Raw genomic sequence first — 22,413 nt, 5'->3', positions numbered from 1 at the left:
CTGCACGATTGAAGTTCACTGTCATTATAACAATGTGAACCCTCTGCATGACTGAAGTTCACTGTGATTAAAACAATGTGGACCCTCTGCATGATTGAAGTTCACTGTCATTAAAACAATGTGGACCCTCTGCACGATTGAAGTTCACTGTCATTATAACAATGTGAACCCTCTGCATGACTGAAGTTCACTGTGATTAAAACAATGTGGACCCTCTGCGTGAGTGAAGTTCACTGCCATTATAACTATGTGGACACTCTGCACGATTGAAGTTCACTGTCATTATACCAATTTGGACACTCTGCATGATTGAAGTTCACTGCCATTATAACTATCTGGACACTCTGCATGATTGAAGTTCACTGCCATTATAACTATCTGGACACTCTGCATGAGTGAAGTTCACTGCCATTATAACTATGTGGACACTCTGCATGATCGAAGTTCACTGCCATTATAGCTATGTGGACACTCTGCATGACTGAAGTTCACTGCCATTATAACAATGTGGACACTCTGCATGATTGAAGTTCACTCTTCGTTATAACAAACTTGTATTCTAATTACACTCAACAATTTTAGTTGTGAAATATTTACAGTTGCAGCAGACAAATATCAACACGTAAACCAAGTGGGCCGTCCATTTTAACCCAAGTTATGGATTTGATCTCCATTTGCTTGTCTGTCAAAAGAAGTCACAAAACAAACCAGTCTATTTTCAAGCCCAATTCACAGTAAATGTAAACCAAACTGCAGCTATAGTTTCTGTGTGAATGAATAAAACAAAAGGCTCACACGTATTAGGCGCATTCCCTCTATCTTAAAAATTAGAAGGGTTGGTGGTCAAAAAACAAAACTATCCAGAGTGGGATATCTATGGTACCATATCAATAGATACATGTCAGTTCATAAATTAATAATACAGGGAAGTAGCACATATTTTGTGTATTCTTTTGTATTCTCTAGTTAGACTACTAAACATATGAGCGTGCATACAACCTATTTGTATTTTTTCCACCATGTTTGATACATATCCTGTGGGAGATTCGCTAAAGATGTACACCATTGTTATGGAATAAAAAGAAGTCAAGCATCACGTGAAAGTAAGAGCATATATGGCAACAGTTGTTCCGAATCAGTACATAAGTTTGTTATGAAAAATAAATCTGTAAACCTGGCTATTTAAATGGCACGTGATAATAAATATTTTCTTTAAAAATCCAACAAGAGCAATTGGAATGATTGATTTTCCTTGCCATTATTATTGTTGTCGTCGTTACCATCGTTATCACAAATGTCATTGTTACTACTTTCACCATGAGTTTTGACCATCATAATTTTCGTCGTCGTAGTGATTATTCTCTTCATCGTCATCATCATTATCACCACCAATACCACATCATCTTTATCATTCTTCTTCTTCTTCTTCTTATTATTATTATTATCTAATTTCAGGATTCAGTTATGGAAATCGTGAGTATTTTTATTCGTTTTCTCTATAATAAGAAATTTTGGCCATAATTTATTATTATTATTATTATTATTATTATTATTATTATTATTATTATTATTATTTATATCTGTTGCCTCACTTTTTGTCTTTTATAGAAGCAAAACAATGATTTTATTTTTTTAGCTGCTGTTACAATTCTATCGTCTAATAATATGTAACAGAAAGTAAGTGAAACCAACAATTTGAGTAAAATTCAACAAACAATTTATATCCCTATAATATAAAGTGAAAATTCCAAAAGCACTTACAGTACTGTCAATCAAACTCCAAATAATCCTAAATGTCCTATCACAAGTCCAAAAGCATAGAATGTTCCGAATGAACCCAAAGTACTGAATTTCCTGATGTGCAACAATGATGTAATCGAAAATGTCCCTGAGTCAGTTCTCAATAATCCCAAAGTAGTGTTTTAAACCAGAAACTCCATGAGCACTTTGTAATTCCAATGAAGCATTTAAGAAAACGATTCCTCACAAATTATATTTGAACAAAATTACAAATGATTCCAGGGACTGATTATAAAATAGGAATGAAGACTTTTATTTTACAAAACCCTTATTTATATATAGACTGTCATGTGACTTATGCTGCAATATCATGCCCTTGAATTCCCTAAATGTAGATCATTTCTAGTGGAACGTTATAACAAACTGCCAAAAACTTCACTTCCAGAACATTATTAGTTGGTTAAAAAGGTTAAGCCTTGAACCCGCATTTTAGTAAACGTGTTCTTTTCAAATGACCATAAAGTTAAAGTTTTGTTTTAGAATTTAGCTGGATTTCATTGAAACTAATCAAATCACACTGCCCATTCATTTACTGCAATCACAACTAGGACGCCGTGCTCTATATATTACTCTCCCAGTGATTCATATAGCCATATTTCTTAGATATTATGGTATGTATTGTTATGAAAATGTATGGGCGCATCTATTTGGGTGTTCTGTGCCGCAGTTATGAGTTGACAATGACCTACTTTTGTCGACCTAATTATAAATATTCACCAGCTTTCAGCTCCAATTTTGCAGTTAGATTTGCGTGCAAGTTTGTGAAGAATGCTTGGTTAATTCATTATCGTCTTTTACTAAGAACATTACGTAACAGTGGCTTAATTTTGACGCTGAAGTGAGTGATTGAAGGTTCATTAGGATGCAATAGAGGAGTAAAAACAGGATTACACTGAAGTCTCGTTTAAGCAGGTTTTGGATTTTAAAATTGTATTTGAGTTATAATTAGATTAAATTAGAATTTCGAATTGATTTGGGATACTTCGACTCTGATTGGCCTACTACGAAGGATACTCGATTGAATACGAATTTCACCATGAAAACGTTTCATGCTTTTTGTATTATAAATTAAAAGGGTTAGTAATGATAAAATGAAATTCACTCAATATAAAGTATGAAAATAGTCGAAACTTATTATAAATGTCAAGAATTTTTTCAGTTTTATTATATTAAGTTTTTACGGATATAAAGTCGTGTCAAAATTTCGCTGGAATCCCAAAATGAGAAATTGAAAAGAACTGACATGACATGCAAAGTATACATTTCTGGGGGTTCAAAAAAACTGTCAAATAAACGGATAAATGTTCACGTCAGAATTTAATAAAGACTTGTTCTACAGCACATTTTTGTAAACTAAGTAATAGTGGGAAAAAGGAATGCAAGCGTGACCCCAAGCATCAGGCGGAAGTAGCCGATTCTGCCGCGGAATGAATAACACTTTGAAAGTAATTTCACAAAATAAAAATGTTTAACATGCTTTTATTTCAGATTGTATCAGATGATAATTTTATATAAGATCCCTGAATAGAAATATCTAGCTAAAGTTAGGATAGAAGAAATGACGGTTGATGACGTCATCACACTTCCGATATAAAGCCGAGACGGATGCTGGATTCGGTAGTATTGAAAGATAACACAGACTCTGCTCCATGATCGGTACGAGTAATAGACCATAACGCTTATTTAATGCTGAGTAGAATCTGGTGAAATCTGGTACTTCCGCCTGATGGTGTTCTGTAGAAAGACTTTGTGACTGTAATGGTGAAAATTAAGATTAACTCGCTGGATTAGATTCATGCGATGGTCGTCCGAGAGTTATGCTTTGGTACGTTATGGTATTTTGAATAGATATGCGTAGCTTTTCAGTCTTTTCAGGCAGTGCCGTCTTAAGGCATGGGCACACTGGGCAGTTGCCCAGGGCCTCACGCTTCTAGGAGCATCATGCTGCCCATATTGTTAATGAATATTGAAAGATCTTTTGGCAATTTAACTTCCTTTAAAAGTGCAGTTAAAAAAATAGTGACATCTAGCGGAATTCCTGTGGATGGGTATTGCCGGTAGGGGGCCCCAGTGCATTGCTTTGCCCAGAGCCTACAATGTTGTTAAGACGGCCCTGTTTTGAGGATTCTGAAGCGATAAAAGACACTTTAGAAAAGTCGAATCGAGCGGATGGTTGGGGTCACGCTTGCACTCCTTGTGTTAATTTATAGAGCCGATACGGTGATTTCGTATTGACAGATTTCATTGTACTTTACTGATGAAACTTCAGACTCCTATGGCACAGCCTTTCTTGCGCTGAGAAATGGCGTTCAAACCCAAAACAACAATAATAAAATATTCCGAAAGGTAATACTTACTTACATAACTCTGTTTAAAAACTATACATGTAATGGATACCTAAGTAACGTTTTTGTGCCGAATACAGAAAGGTCCGAACTCTAGAAAGCACAAGGACGTATAAAGAGCCTATCAGTGTCACTAATGTCTGTAAATGCCACTACCGGTGACATCGCATGCCACGTCGCCGGTAAATGTCACAGCATTGTGACATTTACCGGCGACATTAACGTCGGTAAATATCACAAACGACAGTAAACGTCACACTAAGACATAATGACATTTACTGGTACCACACCACTTTCCGTTTTTATGCACAATAGCCACAGAAAATGTCACAATCGTTCATAAATGTCGCAGACAACATTGAAAAAAGTGTCTGACACCCTCCCGAAGACGCATCCCCAAGAAAACCAACAAAAACAAATCTTCGCAGCTGAAACGAGGCCCGAGGCAGTACAGCGCCCTGTACTAAAACTTAAGAAACTTAAATGATATTAAAGAAATGTAAATTTTTTCTTTCTTTTTCGGGCCTTTGTTGATGTACGAAGCCATTTTAAGGATGCATCCGATTTTTTCCTATATGTCTTACCATTATTTCCGATGTAAGTTTAGGAAATGTATGCATGGGTCTTATACAAGAAAAAGAAACAACGTTGTGTGTCTTAGTTGCTTCGTCACGTATCAAGTTATTCACATAAATTTCACTTATCTTTATTTCAGATATGGCAAATCGAACAACAAATCAAGGTGAGAAAGTGATTCCAATAATGTATGTATGTATGTATGTATGTATGTATGTATGTATGTATGTATGTATTCATGCATGCATGCATCCTTGCTTGTCTTTCTATCCACCTGCCTGTACGCCTATCTTTCTAAATTAGAAACGTTAAGATATATTTATAACTTGTCTAGAATAGTCTCAAATTAAGTATTCTAAAAGGCAGATTACAGTATGTTGCACGTGACTAGTTAATATCATTTTATAAGGAAATACACCATACACATTTTAATTGATTCTGAAAATTATTCTCTGATTTCAGATAAATACAAAATAATCTATTTCTGGTTAGGCCATTCATGCACAAATTCATTTAATTATTAAACTGTCTGCATAATAATGTAACAAGAATATATATATATATATATATATATATATATATATATATATATATATATATATATATATATATATATATATATATATATATAATATGTGCTTCAGTCTGTTCGCTAAACGTATATTGGACATAAAGTCTTGTCCCTATTATATAATGAAGAATTGTAATGACTTATTTCTAGATTTCACTGATATTGTCCAATTCTATGTATATTATTATAATACTTATTAAACACTTGCCATCACCAATTGCCTTTAAGGACTCACCATATAAATTTCGGTTCGGGTGAAGGCATGGTGATTTTCTGAAAAACGATCTCAAGCCCCCAAATAGGTTCAAAAAATATTTTTGTGCTGAATTTTAGCACAACAAATTCCTGAATATATTTGATGTTTAAAAACTAAATTATCTTGAGGTGAGCAAAAAGAAAATTATATTTTGGTACGGAAAAAACCCCCATGCACCTCTCCACTCCCCCCCCCCCAAAAAAAAAGATTAAACGACCGGTCTCTTGTACAACAAACTTTATTCATTTCGGACTGGTGGGTTGGTGACTAGCTCATAGCTTTTATGATCACTTCAATTCATTTGTTACGAGTCTGTGGTCTTAATCTATGCTATATAAAGAAGTAAATCCAACAAATTCAACAAATATTTTATTCTCCTAGAATGCAAAGTGAAAATTCGAAAGACACGAACAGCATTGCGATCTCAGTTCCAAATAATTTTAAACGTCCTATCACAAGTCCAAAATGAAAGAAGATTTGAAAAGAATTCCCAAAGTCTTGAATGACTTGATGTACCAATATTCTTGAATATTCTGATGTGGCACAGTGATGCAGCCCAGACTCTTTTATGGGTCAGCTCTTCGTAATCCCAAGGAAGTGTTTTAGTCCAAAACGTCTGTGATAATTTTGTAATTTAAATGAATAATTACAAAAATAATTATTCTTTTTCTATTTTCGTTTTGTTTATTGCTTTCTTTAACCTCATATATACAAACATGCTTGTGCTTTCGTTCTGTAGATAAATTATTTATCATGTTTGTTGTTGGAGAGGGTTCCGCCGATCGGCGATGCATAAAACAAAAATTACCGCTGAATGGTTTGCAAGGAAACATGTCAACACTTGTTATAATTGGAGCATTTAAAAAGATATACTTTTTCCTTTGTTCAAATTGGTAGAAATTGTTCTTTGGAATAACTTTAATTTTGATGTTTTTTTTATTATTATTATTGGAAATGACCACATCGTAATCGCCAAAATTCTCTAAAAACCAAGAAGAGAACAACGGGGATCCATGGTTTCTATCTGACAGTAGCTGGAACTTACATGCCGTGTTATGTGCATGATAAAACCAGTCATCCAAGAAGATCTGGAATTTTCTTTCGAGCCAAGAATTAGTTATGTTCATCTAAATATATTTTTTCCCAGCTAGTATAATGAATACAATCATATTTTTGTTCTTCCAGAAGTCGGTAAAATAATCTTGTTTTCAAGCTATATTGGGGCCGGAAACTTTTTAGCTAGTACCTATTTTCTAGACTCTGGTAAGTCTTTGATAAATGAATGAATAATAAATAGAATGATCCAGATAGCATGAGTAACGTGTTCTTACGACAACGCCATTTTGTGATTGTAATTTTAATGTATCGACCACTTCATTTTCGAGCGGGAGAGGGGTGCATAGGATTTTCATTCGAGGCGGGGTGTTTTTATTTATTTCACCTCAAAATATTTTTGTTTTCTAGAAACATAATTGACATAATGCATTTTTGTTTTCTATAAATGAGAAATAGAATATTTTTCAAATTATTTGAAGGTTAGAAAAAAATGAAGTTTTAGTTCCCACCTCCATTCAATTTTTGGTCTTCTACCATCGACTTACGACCATTCCGGTGGCCTAGTCGTTAGAGCGTCCGCCTCGGATGCGGGAAGTCGCGGGTTAGAACCCCGGCCGAGTCATACCAAAGACTTATAAAAATGGTACTAACAGCTGCCTCGCCAGGCGCTCAGCATTACGATATTAGTGTTAGGACTGATCAACCTGGTGTCAGGATAATGTGACTGGGTGGGACATGATGCTACATGTCTGCATCATGATTTCCCAGAGCTAGACATCACTATAAACTGCCACACTGCATATGATATGACTGAAAAAATTGTTAAAGCTACGTTAAAAATCCAGTGGCCCCATTAAGCGACCTGAACCCCATTATCCTTTTATTTCTCATATAAAGTTACAACAGCCTATTCTAATGAATTTTGTTGTCGTTAAAACTTACTGCGGAAAATGGGTTTTATTTGTGGATATATACAAGTTTCACACCTGTCAGCTTTTCATATCCATGACTAAATATATGGCAATGAAGGCAAACGATATTCTGAAGATTGCAAATGGATCGGATATGTAACGTTCCTAGGCTAAATATAGATAGTGTGATTGACAGGTCACCATTATCGAAAGGCCTGGCTGATTCCTTTGAAGTAATGTATAATAGAAACATTGTTACTATGTACATTTTATCAGATGACGTGCGTGGAATTTTTTTCTCACCATATTTCTGTCCCAACAAAATTTACAAGCCCCGGGTAGCATATTCGTCTAAGGCGGTGGCTTTAATAGATCACTAACAATTCTGACCGCACGAGTTCGAGTTTCGGCACGATCAACGTGAGTATGCCAGAAACCTTACCATAGCCGCCATGTATAGTCAGTCTTTCATGTACTGAAAAAGGCGTTAAAGCCCACAAAACCGAACAATCCACCAAGTACTGGCATAACATTTATTGCAAATATTGAACCAAACAGGTCTTTAAAAGATTCCTTCTTTTATGAAAAAGGAAGGGAATTTAAAAAAAGTATTGTCCCTCAGGGCACAGGCTGGAGACACGAACATAATTAGTTGTTGTTCTTACTGACTTTTAGTTCATACACAGGCCTTTGAAATTCCATCACTGTAAGAACATGGAAGAAAAAAAAAGCAAGGTGGGCAACGCAGTCTATAGGTGGGTAGGTGTGCAATATCAAATGTAAATTTAATTTGTGTCATGTTGGATTTACAATGCTTCTTCTGGTATATTTTGGCTCTACAACCACGTTACGATGGCGGACTGATTAAGAATAATTCTTATAGGCTGTAATGGTGCCAAATTTTTGTTGATCTTTTGTCTCAGCACATTTTGTCGTTGTTCAGCGTGACACGTACAATTAAGATTGCCGTATGGGCTAGGTTTGCAATAAACGGATAGCTTGCGATGGTTAACATCTCTTGTTTGGAGGCATGACTGAATTTTAATTTATGACCCTCTAGGATAACGGTCCGACAGTTACGTTAACGTAGGATCAAGTGTAGGAAATGACCAAGTTGAGACAAGCCAGAGTCAGCTTTTGGGAAATGTTGGACCATTTGAAATAGCTGTCATACAAATATTTTCCAGAATGTTTATTAATAAAGGTGGACTAGAAAGAATCATTCTGACTTCGATGGGAGTGTTAAAATTTTGACGGTTAGAGAAAGTTAATCCTAACGAATGCTTTGTGCAACGCAACCCCGTATTTCATCTTTTCATGGCTGAGTATTTGTCTATTTGATCTAGGATAAGCTACAGTTTATAGTAGGCAGTTTCTTTAATCGGCTCTCTAGTACTGTATTACCTGCATAGCATCAACTGTTTAGGGTCTAAGCACGTGTTAGCGGGCCTCCACTGCTGACGAAAGAAAAACTGGTTGCGACGTGCAGGGAGGGACTTGCGCATCACTCAGCACTTTACACTGTCAAATTTGAGGTTCGTAATATTTTCTTGGGTTTTAGGGGCCAAGAGTATGATCTCGAGGATGTGGTGTGGGAAGGTGCAAAGCTCATTCCAAATAATAACACGTGGAATATATTTTTGACCCTTAGGTTCTGGATCTAGTCTTTTTGCCGTTTCAGCAAAAGAAGCTGTGGTAACATTGCGCATGGATATCGTCATTGTATCGACACCTCATCTCTATTTGCGAGTCGATGGGTCCGGGTAAGAACAAACAGGTTAAGGTTACAAGAAGTGGAGATTTGCACGTGCCGTCTTGTCAGAGTCTCCTCCGCCGATGACATATGAAAAGCTGTGCGCTGCCAGCGTATTATTTGCTCTTCGAGTTGTTGAATCTGGCACTCCGGGAACCGCGGAGAATGACCTAAAATATTCGGCTTGGGCATGTAGGCTGCATTGTCATTGGTTGGGGCCAGGAGCCGCTCGTTCTGAATACAGTACTGCCCACAGAAGCAAACTGTTTATGTATTAATCGCAAGCAGGATATGACCTTTGTTTTTCAATATTATGGCGGTGTTTTCGTAGTAGGTATGCTCTTCCTTCTCGCAGTCTTGAATTTCATCTAGTTGGGCCAGGTGCTCCGGCGTCATGGCAATTCTGTTGCAACCCGCATGAACTCAGTAGTGAACTTTTGCAGCATGTTGATAAGGCTAATGTTCACATAGTCAAATACGGAAGCCCGGAGGTGCATGTGCAGTGGTTGCAAGCTATCAGAATACATAATGGCGTTTCCGAGAGGCACCTTGTTATAACAGTCTATCGAGTTGGTCTCGCGACAGATGCACACGAGAAAGCCATGCACTAACGGCTGTAAGTTTACCAATGATAATGTGACCTATTTCTTTGATCTGCGGCAGATAGACTTTGCTGTCTTTTATTACTTATTATGTCCTCGGTGACCTCGAAGTATGTGAGCATGGCCGTTTCTACCATAAATTTCAGCAACGCAGCTAAAGTGACGTCGAAACAAGGCGGGAATAACTGGGTGGCAAAGACCCAACAGCGCAGCTGTGCAAATCCCTTGAGATCTTGAGTACGTGGTCCGTGAATAGCCACACAGTTTGTCACATATGACAGGTTACCGCACCGTCAAAAGTTATGGACACGTTATATGATGCCCATGAGTCTCCGTGGTAGATGGGGGACATTTCAGAACTCACAATCTCAGATACCTTCTCGCAGCCGGAGCTGTTGACCACCATGGATAAACCCAACGAACAACAGCTAGATATTCTTTAATATATCCGTATGTTTGGCGTCCAGCTGCTCGGATACCAATAACAGCGGCAGAGTCGTACATACTCTAGTAACCAACTCGTCGGCGTTGTTTGTGAAGTTGCCAAAGGCAGCAATAATCTGCAAGTGCTTCTCTTGAATTCTAAAGCATTTACAAACTTGGGTCGTTTTTTTATCGTTTCCAACTGCCAAAAGTCAAACTACATTTGATTCTCCTCCTGTATTCAGCTGAATGGGCGCCGCCAAGGTACTATCCAAAACTGTGTTGCTCCCAGAGCGAGGGAAAGTTTATGTCTTTGAGACAGGCGAGGTCATTATGCGTTATTGGCTTTATTGTCACCCTCCTATGTTTTGCACGTTTGCCACGTCGTATGTGGTCTCTCCTGTGTCACTGGCTTGTCTTTCCCACAGCTCTATCTTTGAACGGCGAGATCCGCATGGTCATGTCTGATGAAAACATGTTTAGTATGATCATACAGGCACATAACTATGCAGTTCAGGTTCAGGTCGCCCTCCCTTAAAGGGGTCATGTTGTTGGGGCTGGGATTTCGAAATGGGATAGGTACACCATTGCCGCCACCGGTTAATATTTAAATGTAAAGATTTGTGATACCAGTACGCAGTCCAGTTTGTGTATCACACTAAATCTCATTTTATTTTTCGTCTTTGTGGTGTTCTTTCGTCATCGAGTGATACTTGTCTATCACCGTGAGCTCATTCTCATCATCTTAAACTATAAACTCACGCAAATAAAAAAACTTCTCGCCTGTCGTAACGGCAGAGAAGGACCACAATAATTTAACTGCGAGTGCGTCGGTCATTGGCTGCTATTCAAGATCTGTCGATCGAACTTTGTACACAGGAATAATGTCAAGGTCCCTTTTCCATCTGAACGTGTTAAAGACGTGCTCAGCGCAGCTGACTTCAATTCTCTTCCTTTGCGGCACGAAGAAGACGATGATAATAAAGGTCTATATTTTTGGAAATAGGCTACCTTGTCAAGATCAAAGGTGATTTTGGGTTCCTCGATTCCATGTGCACCCAAGCGGCATAATTCCTAAGCCGATCAAGCACAACATCGGTGGCCGTTAGGCGGTTAAGTTGTCCCCGGAAATTCGTCAGTGCTATGCAGCTGCATCGGTAAGGCGGACAAACACCCGTCAATGTGTCAAACTCGTCGCAAAATACACGTGCTTCTTGTGCATGTTGCCATAGATATTATGTACCTCGCAAGTCTATCACTGACTTTGCTAGTTTTCTCTCTAAATGGATATTCATACCGCCATCAATTGTCGTAATACAAGCACAAACTGCCGTCTGGCTCGTTTTTCTGTATATGTTAGCTTATACTGCATCCTACCAGAATCACACGGACGACAAAGCCTGGCTACATTCTGAGTACCCCATCCACGCGAACGACAAAGTGTAGACAAAACTTTTCTTTTAAAGTTGAAATTTTACAGCAATCTCCTAAACATGACGTTATGCAACGGAGTCCAACCAACCACTTTCAGCTATTACGACCTCTCATTTTAATGAAGCATGTTCATGATGAAACATTTCTTCAAATGAAAGTAAGGACACTCTAGAGACCTTGACCGAGGAAGGGGAGGCTACGCAAAAAATGAGCCTGCTTTTGCATAGCCTCTGAGACCACGGCAGTCCATTGTAAAAACGGCCTCTTCTTCCACTGCCACGTGCTCACCCTGATCATGCCTTTTTCGCCACCAGATGGGCTAATAGACACGCTCCCAATCCTGCCGATCTTGGCGACTGCTCTAGTGTCATTCGGAACGCAGATCACAGTTCGTTTACAATGAAACAAATCTGACGTATCACCCGTAGCTTTCTCCTACTTAGCACAAACTTCCTCTTTAGATATAAAGGGTTATTTTACGAATGTTTGCATTTCTGTTCCTGAGTCAAAATGCTCATTGTCATACGGTTGTCTTTCGTTGACAGTCGAGCATTTATCTGTCTCGTGAACCGAACCTACAGTTTACATAAGACAATCTCCGTTAAGATAAATTGTCAAAGTTCAAATCATGTTCTCTTTTAAAATTTGGACATTAAGTTGTTTTTATTACTGCTTCAAATAGACATTCTTGCGAAAGGAACTACGTCTTGCTCAGAAATTTGATCACGCGTGTTTGTTTATAGTTTTTCAGCATTATATATATATATATATATATATATATATATATATATATATATATATATATATATATATATATATATATATATATATATATATATATATATATATATATATAATTAATACATACATACCTACACGCACAAGTAAAGATTGTTTCTAGCGGTCGAGAGACGTAACAGTCGCCGCTCTCTTGCTCTCTCTCTCTCAACTGTATCATCAACTACACTTATGTAGTCATAATTATTTTCTTTAGATGTCATTTCTGGAGAAGAATATGACATGTATCTTATAAAATGTAATATACAATTTTCTGCTTTTTCACCTGAAAACAAATCCAAGCACCGGAAAGAAGTGTATACTTGTTTACAGAAAAAATTAGACCATGAACGCAGTGATTAGTCTTTTGAGCTTTTACATGAAAATGTTTACCTCGTTAGATGCACACATTTATGACACTGTGTGCTCTTTAACTTTTTTAATTGGTTGCAGGAGAGAGCAGGTGACATAAATCATATCAACGTCGTCGAAATTTCGTATCTGAAAAATAAAGTTAAGAGATAGACCATTTATTCAGAGGTGGGCTAATAGTTTTAATTCAAACAAGATTATGTTTCTCTTCTACTTCAGTATCATTTTTTCCAACTAATATAACGGACAATAATAAGGTCTTTAAAAAAATATCTATATTCCAGGGTATGAATATCTTTTGTTCTCACCAAAGTTTCCAGCTAATTGTGAGGGTTGTTATTGTTGGGGTGGGATGCTCCCAATATTTTATTTAAACTATTATTGAAGTCCCACCAAGGCACGATTTTGGTTTGAAGTTAAATTAGTGAAAGATAGATATAAAGCTCCTAGCCCCCAGCCAGCAATGCCGACGGCTAGATGGTTAAATATATGAAAAGGTTGAAGTTCAATGAATAACAATTTAGTAACAATTCAGTAATCAAATGATTCAAATTCCCAATTACACTTCTTCCGTTCGACCCTTTAATAACCTATTGCATCACTTGATTAGCAGTGTGAGATCAGTTTATATCTGACCTTGTATTCTACTCATTTGTGGTATTCTTTTCTCTCCTATTTCTGCCAATTCCTTCTCCTCTTCCTCCCCGACTTCTTCCAATTCCTCCTCCTCGACTTCTCTATACTCCTTCACGTCCTCCTCCACTTTCTCTCCACCGACTAGATTTCCGTCGACTCCGACTGTTTCAGCTATTCCCACTTCCATCTGCAACTCTTGAAGACTCGGGACTCAATCGAACTTGACGTTCTGTGTCCCCATAAGCTTCCTTTTCGAAGCTTTGTCTTTTCTTAGAATCTACCTCTCTAAGTTTTACAGCAAAATTACGAGTTGCTCTTTCGGAGTAAACATATTGCATTGCAATCTTCCCAGGCGAAACTAACCTTTCATTTACAAGTTCTCAAAGTTATCATTCGGATCGGAATTGTAATCACACCCTCTTTCTCAATTCCGATTGGGTATCGCTGTGAACCGATCCAATCAAACTTAGCGGACAATGTCCCTCTCGCTGTCTGTCAACGTGGGTACGGATAAAAAGACGCCTCATTCACCCCGCGGGCTTCCCTCCGATCTTAGCACTAAGCTGTAACACATAGGTGTGACACAGCAAGCCTTTGCCAAATGATGCGAGCGGTCGCCTTCGTAAACTCAAGTTTCGGGTCTCTGGCGGGTCACGATAACATTGTGTAAGAGTTTAACATTAGCCTGCGGAAATCATTAGACATCAAACGCACCACCACGTAATATTTCAAAGACAGTAGATTATAGCTTATACATTACTTTATAGCTGAGGATTAGCAAAGGTGACAATTCCACGCTTGAGAATAAAATCGGGATTTTATTTCCCCATAATTGCTCCAAATGTAAATGTGCATTACTACACGCAATAAAAGAAACAAAATCATAACGACGCTACACGCTGACTACGGACACGAATATACACGCAAGATACGGTTATCTACTGAGCTATCTATGCCAGTGCAGCGCTCCTGCTCATGAAATCGGCGCCTACGTTCTTGGTTCCTTTTAGGTCTCTGATCTGAATCTGGTACTGTTGTAAGAACAGCGACCATCGCATCAAACGTCCATTCGACAATTTCGCCTCCGCTAGATAGGCAAGGGTTGGTGGTTGGTCTCCAGCTGTTCAGTACAGCCATGGGACCACGTAAGGTCCTCTCATGCAAGTGTTCAAAGGAAGAAAACCCAAAACTCGCTTCAGGCACGAAAGTATGGCAGGAACATACAGATCCTAATCTTTGGCACGGCCTTCACACAGCTTCTTAAGCATGTTTTTCAGAGTCCCGTTAAACCGCTCGACCAGTGAGTTAAATTCTGGTATGGGGTGTGATACGGTGTAGTCGTGAGTTGCTTAATCGACATCAGTCGGTTCACCTCTCCCATCACGCGACTAATGAATTGTGTCCCTTGATCGGTCAGGAACTCTTCGGGCACTCCGACTCGTGACCAAAATCCCAAGTAGCGCTTCAGGTGTGATACGGCAAGCTTTTGTCAAATGATGCGAGCGGTCGCCTTCGTCAACTCAAGTTTCCGGTCTCTGGCGGGTCACGCTAACATTGCGTAAGAGTTTAACACTAGCCTGTGGTAATCATTATACATCAAACTCACGGCCACAGTAATATTTCCAAAACAGTAGATTATAGCTTATACATGACTTTATAGCTGGGGCTCAGCAAACGTGACACTAAGTTACTTGCCTTCCAACCAAAACTTAATGTTTCATTGCCTTATATACACAACTAACGATGTCTTTGCTGTAGTGTAGACGTTTGTCATCATTGACTTAGTATGTTTCGACAGAAACTTAAAGATTTCCGTCATGATATAAATCGTCTTACATCACTTTACTTTCTAAAAATTGATTGGCGTGGGGTGTGTACGTGTGGGTTGGATTAGGAGTCAACCCTTGAGACCTGAACTGTTCTAATGTATTTCAGTCTCACAATAAACTTTGATTTGTAAAATTTGCATAGCAAATTCTAGGCCTACTCTTCGCCTCTCAAGTTTGTTATATCTCTTTTTTTTAAGGGCCAGCTTCACCAATTAGAGGAACAAACCCAAGACAGACTGGTAAGTGAATCACGTCTCTTTTTATTTTCTCCTGTAGGTAGATATAGCCATGATTATAAGTCATAATTACCATGACTTTTTATTGAAAGTGTGGTGTAAGAAAGGGTGTCGCTTGATGTAAACAGGAGCTTGCTTTAACTTATATCCGATAAATTATCTCTTGGCTGACTCGGTTTTAAGAGCGGACCACATATATATTTATACCTTATTTCTTCACTTATGTTCACACCATTGTCATTAGTCGACAAGTTTAAACTTAGCCATCCCATCTCAATAAAACTCGATAAGAATGAAGATCTAGCATGTTTCATTTGAACAGCAGGTCTGATCAACATACCTTAGTGGGAAGGTGGGGACGAAGGGGTGGTCAGAGGAGAAGGTGACGAAGAAAGAGGAAGAGGCAATTTTTCAAAAGGACTACCGCGGTACTCAGATGTAACATAAAAACAGGCATCTTTTAGAAAAGATTCTCATCTTTTGAGTAACCTCACAGAGACACTTATACCTGCCCATTCAACTCGTCGGCTCGGGTCTTTAAATAATCTCTATTTTTACGGAGAGTAAATGAATGAGATAAGTCTTTAAGTTCACACAACCATTTTGCTGTGATTGTATCTGTCCGCGTGTGTCTTTAAGGCGTATATGAACTTGCTGTGGCTGATAGTGCTGTCAAGTAGTGAGTCATGAAAAATTATAAAGGATCTGAATAAACAAGTATATATGTACAATCATTGTGAAGTATAGCATGATCCTATTCATTAAATACTATGAATGCTAACATCCGTGTATGAAGAGCCAATATTGCCACAAAAAGACTTTTTATTTGGCTCCTCAAATTTAGGACAGCATAGAGGGTGCGTTCATTCTAGAGGTACTCTGGGAATAGGCCTGTAGTGAGAACGATGTAGTTCCGACGGTAGCTACGAGCGGAACAAAAAAGCACAGATGATAATAAATTCCTAGTGAGATTTTTTGTGTTCTTCTCCTCAGCTTCGGTTCTTCCATAGGCTGTTAGTTCGATTTTTGCTACTTCGTTGATTACAACCGAGTTAAATGCCTTGTGAGACGAAGCCCGTATTTCATTCTTCCTGGTTATGCATTTGTCAGCCTGATATAGGCTAAGCTTGAGCTCATTTTTAGAGATGGCGTAGTCGCGTAGCGCCTCTGATGTGTGTTGTGTTATCGTTTTGAGAGCTTTGTTTCGGATAAAGAGCGGATTACATTGCTATCTTTAGTTTTCATCGATGGTCGCCGGCTGATAAAAATTTCAATCAACCAATATCAGATCACACCTTAAAACATTCGCAATTCCGGAAAAAGCACGGTGAGACTTGAAGGGGTAGAGACCACCAATTACTGCGTACGTGGCATTGTGGAGCGGTCAACTGAACTCCTGCCGAACGGTTGTTTGGACACCAGTACACACATGAGATGTGCTTTCTGCAGGAACAAACACAATGTATTCTGATGCTGTGGTCATTGTGACAGCCTTAAACGACAAGGTAACGCGAATGACAGGAAAGTGACCTTCTGGTGCCAGACGGGGAATCACAGTGCGGTGTATTCTGTAACATCCATGATGCGGCCGGTTGATCTGGAACAGCATCGTTTACCTCAGATACTTTGTAACGTACTTATATGTACCGGGAGAGTTAGAAGGCTGGCAACGCCGCTCTACCGACGCTGTATGGTCCGCAATGGTCTACATGCCAGAGGGTCGGTTGCTATGTGCGGCTCGCCAATACTTAATTATTTGCTTGGCATTGTTTTTGTAAGGCCAAAGCATGCGTTAATGCGTGATGTACCTGCAGTATGTGCACTCCCCCATCCCACCTGACATAGACATACTACAGGACCGAGTCCTCGGCCAACATACACGTCACTGAAGTTAAAGCCTGCCATATTTCATTTTGAATAGTTTCGCGATTTTAATCTGAAATAGCACTCACACTTTGCTGTCAGTCGTGGCCGCGCTTCCCGTTGACACTGTTGTACAGCCTGTCTTTCTGCACTCCATACATGTTAACCTTACATTGCATTTCGGATGTCCCTGGTCGTTGTCCAGGCCATCTACATGGAATTGATGCATTTCGTTTGGCTTCTTAGCCCAGATTATTTGAATGTTGCTGGCGGCACAAAGATAATTTTGCTGGTGCATAAGGCGGAGCACGTCATCGACCTATATTATGCTTATGGTTCCATCAATACAGTGGAAACTAGAGCCAGCACGGGGTTTGTGGTGGTGCATATGTGCAATGAACGTTTGCTGTATAGTCTTGCTAGTTCCTGCTCGGTGGGGGCCTACTTAACTTTGGCTTGGCCCCCTCAACCGCTGAACAGCGACATGCTCGAGTTGGGACAGGTACTCCACACGGGTCACACATCCAAATATGTGAGGTTGGATCACTTGAGGTAATCGTCGACAAACCATACCTTTTGATGGAGCTGTGCACAGTAAATGCATAGCCAAAAATCCAGTCCCGGCCAAGCAGGAACAGCATGCTAAGAGTTCGCTTGGAGGCTGAAACGGTTACTATGACGATGTCATCTAGCACAAGCTCAGGCTGCTCGTTTCTCCATTATGCGCTGACAATGATAATTTTGCGCTGGCTGTCCAATGGGTGGTACAGAGAGAGACCGGCATGTGTAGATTGGCCGTTCTAAATCGTTCTAATAGAGTCACTACCGAGCGACAGATAACGAGCATTTCATCGGGCTTCCACTGCTACAGAAAGAAACACAAGAGGCGACTGACAGGGCCGTTTGTACATATCTTTGGTACTGGACTGTGTAAAATGTCAAATTCATCCCATTTCTTCGGTTTATATGGGTCTCGTGGTTGGACTCTTCATAGTGGTGGACATATTTGCACAACCATTCGTGAGCTAGATCTTCGACTATGGGTGTGAGCTGGCCTTTGTCACCACCGCGTACAGCTTGGACGCTCCGCAGCTATAGCCATTCTAGAATGATCTCGGGAATGTGCAAAGCTCATCTCAAATAATACAACACAGGATGTATTTCTGACCCATACATTCTGGCATCCATTCTTATGTGAAAGAAGTTGTGGTAGGTTTGTGCATTGATATCGCCACCATATCAACATACACCCATTCCAATATAAATGGTCCAATTAAGGTTTTACTCCGTCGCTGATGGTTTTACTTTTGAACAGAAATATTGATAGAACATTTTGTCATAAGTACCTTTTAAATGAAATTATGGTATTTATTAATAGTTGTAAATACCATAAGACGTATACCTTATTTATCTTTTCTGTTTGCTGTTGAATAAAGTTTCAGATCTTTAAATTTCTGCCTATAACATCAGGATCTACAGCATTTCAGCTTTGGAAAAGCGTAGTTAAATTGCTCAAATTTTACGTATAGTTGATGATTTGGCAATGTAATACCATCATGAATCTCATTAAATCCCTATGCATTCACTATGAATATTTGTTTTTTATCAATGTATGGTCTTTACCATCCGTACATTTTTTGTTAGTTTCTTAACAATATCAACGTGACTAATTAAGAACACAGAAAATGTTTATAGACACATTTTAATACTTTAACAATGAAATCATGTCTTCTATAACATTATTTTGATCAAATTTAGCTCAGACATTAGATTACTTGGCGCTAAGCTATAGCGTTTAAAAATGAACCTTCCATAACGTAAGTTTTAAATAAAAACAGCCTGTTCGTGTCATTCTCGAATAGTTATCCATTTCAGAAAGCTACAATAATCGATACATTATGAATTCTTCTTGAAATGGTTCCAAGAGAAATAAAAATTATTCCTGATATTTATTACAAACATAGCTTCCGTACTTGTCAGTAATCGTAGCGAAGTGTGCCTCATTCTTATATAAAAATGTTTTGAGATTTGTGGGTCATTTATCGTATTCTTAGGCTGAATATGTCTATTTAACATAAAACTTTAGAAAGTGTCCTTTTTCCTAAACCTTAAAATTGAATAATTTTTTCAGAACTTGGATCATTTTCCTGGGATTGGGTGAAACTCATCTAGTTTGGGGGGGGGGAGCCGGGGATATATCTGCGAGGCCAGGGTCAGTAAGGGGCACTGGGACTAACAACACTTTTCAATTTTATGAAAGAAAACTTTTGTTTGAACAAGGACTAGGAGAGGCCTGAGTGTTTCTTACCCCAGGGCCCGTGATCGCTCCCTGGTTACCGGCAGTCTCGTTTTCTATAAGCTTGTTAACGTGAAGAACAATCCAGGTGGGAATCACTGGGTGGCAGTCGACAGCAGGGACCAAACAACTCAGCTGTGTAGGTCACATGAGATCTTGAGTAACTGGTCCGTTAATTGCCACAAGGGTCATCCGTATGCATAGGTTGCTAAACCGTTTAAAGTAAGGAACAAAGTTTCTCATGCCCATAAATCTGCCGTGATAGCTGGCAGCATTTCAAAACTGACAATGCCAGACACCTTTTTGCAATCGGTGCTGTTACATATACCGCCATGACCAAACTCTATGACCGCCGGCTGGGAAGGCTTTCGTATGTAACGCTTGCAGAATCGGAGGACTCGCTAAAAAGACTTTGGTAGCCAACTCGTCGGGGTTGTCTGTGTATTTGCTGCAGGCCGCACTAATCTGCATGTGCTTCTTTTGAGTTATAAAGCACGACCTTCGGCCAGCAAAAACGGTTCTACAAGTTTCTTTGTCGTTTACAGACCAAAGCCGGACTGCCTATGGCCCGCCTCCTGTAATCAGCTCAATGGCGTCTCAGCCGTTACCCTGGTAATACTCAAAGCTGTGACGCTGACAGAGAGAGCGAGGGAAAGTCCAGGTCATGGAGACATGCGAAGTCGTTGCGAGCTATAGGCTGTATTGCCGCCATCCCCCACCCCTTTTGATAATGGCATGCTTGATAATTGTGTGCATATCTTCCACGTCATACATGGTTAAACCTATCCTTCTGATTTAGCATTTGAAGGCGAGTCCCAGTCGGGCCTTGTCAGTTGAATGCATGACTAAAGTGGTCATAGAGGCGCTGAGCTATGTAGTTTAGGTTAGGGTTTCCTTTCCTTTAAGGGGTCAGGTTGTTGAGGTAGGGCTTTCGAAATGGGGAACAGGCAGTACACCACTGCTGCTTTCGGTAACCATTTTCAATGTAAAGTTTGTCGATACCATTAAAGAGTCTGGGTTTCGTATCACACGAAAGATCAACTTCGTTTTTGTCTTTGCTACGTTCTGTCTTCACCGAATCATACTTGTCTACTACCATCCACTTATCCTCATCATCCTGAGCTATAAACGTACGCGAATAAAATACATTTCGCAAGTCGGAACGATGGAGAGGGTGAAGGAAAATATAGGCTGCGAATGCGTCGGTCATTGGCTATTAAAAAAATGTCGATAGCCCCCTGACATTTATCCAGGAATAATATCATTTACGCGAAGTATCAGCGGGTCACCCTCATCGACGTAAAGCGATTTCAAACTCTTTCTGGCACGAACACGACAAATACTGCTTCGATTTTAACAGCGCCCAGGCGATCTTATTCCCACTGAACGGCCTTCTCTGCTTGCTAGCCCCGCATAAGCCAATCAAACGCCACGTCGACTTCAATAAGGCGGAACATTTCCTTCCTGCGCTGCTTAAGTGCCGTGCAGTTCCTTCAGTAAAGGAGACAAACACTCATCAATGTTTCAAACTCATCACGCAATACACGTGCTTGTTTTGCACCTACCATGGTATATTATATACCTTGCTTCTCTGTCGCTAGTTGGAAGTACACATGTCTAATAGGTATGTACTTTGCTGTGTTATCTCTAAATGGATATTCTTACCTCCATCAATTGTCGTAATGAAAACACAAACTGCCGTTTGTATACTCTAGGTTATACTGCCTCCTGTAAGCACCACACGGACGACAAAGCCTGACGGAGAATTGTTTCTACATATATGACACAGTATTGGCAAAATGCTTTTTTTTCTCTTTTTTTCCCCTCAAGATGAATGTTACAGCAATCTCCTAAACATTATGCTTTTCAGCAAGGAGTCCAACCAACTATCAACCACTTGCAGCTATTGTAATATTTCATTTTAATGAAGTATGTTTGTAGCGAAACATTTCTTCAAAAAAAAAAGACAAAACTAAAGGTGTTTTAGAGACAAGGGAAGGCAAACGGAGGAAGGTCTGCTCATTCGATGGGTGTCTTTTTTCGACATGCCTTTTTGTGCCGTTCTCTGGGGACGGCGGCAGGCTATTTTACAAATGACATATTCCTCATCCTCTACCTCATCCACCACCATCTGGTCACCGTGACCACCCCTTCGTCGCCACCAGGTAGGTCTTCCAACACCGTCCCAACAATGTCTATTCACCAGCCTTCCGGCTCAATGCGTTTCTTCTAGTTTCTTTCGGTACACTGCTCGTGGTTCGTCTACACTGAACGTCCTTGTATGATATCAAGGATTATTTACACCTTTTGCATTTTTATTCCAGTTTTGGGTGAAAATACTTTTTCTGATGCAGTAGTCTCATTTTTTTAATTATAATAGAGCATTTCTCTCTTTGGTGAACTGTACCTACATTTTGCATAAGGTAATTTGTGTTTAAATAAATTGCTATTATTAAAATGATGTTATCGTTTTAAAATTCGGACTTTAATTTGTCTATATCACTGCAAAAATAACTACGTCATAATTCGATGTTTGATCACGCGTATTTCTTTCTCGTTTTTAAAAATTCTCTGCAATGATATTTCCTTATCCAACAATATTTGTCTGTCTGTTTGTCTATCTCTGAAACACATAATAACAACTTGTATTACCTTTTATTACCAATTTCGCCTATGT

General features: G+C 39.2%; 1 protein-coding gene across 1 annotated transcript in view; it reads left to right on the top strand.

The window, feature by feature from the left end:
- LOC149792500 (uncharacterized) overlaps nucleotides 1-22,413 on the top strand; it is a 55,636-nt gene that overhangs the window by 8,440 nt on the left and 24,783 nt on the right. The window contains exons 2-4 of the mRNA XM_089969582.1: nucleotides 1,456-1,473; nucleotides 4,861-4,887; nucleotides 15,539-15,580. Of these exons, the coding sequence (XP_089825708.1) occupies nucleotides 1,456-1,473; nucleotides 4,861-4,887; nucleotides 15,539-15,580 (87 nt within the window). The remainder of the gene's footprint in view (nucleotides 1-1,455; nucleotides 1,474-4,860; nucleotides 4,888-15,538; nucleotides 15,581-22,413) is intronic.

This window comes from Sinohyriopsis cumingii, chromosome 9, assembly GCF_028554795.1.
Source record: "Sinohyriopsis cumingii isolate HCF-2022 chromosome 9, ASM2855479v2, whole genome shotgun sequence".
Classification (NCBI taxonomy): domain Eukaryota; kingdom Metazoa; phylum Mollusca; class Bivalvia; order Unionida; family Unionidae; genus Sinohyriopsis; species Sinohyriopsis cumingii.
Note: the sequence above shows the minus strand (reverse complement) of the source record. Positions and strands in the feature narration are given on the sequence as shown.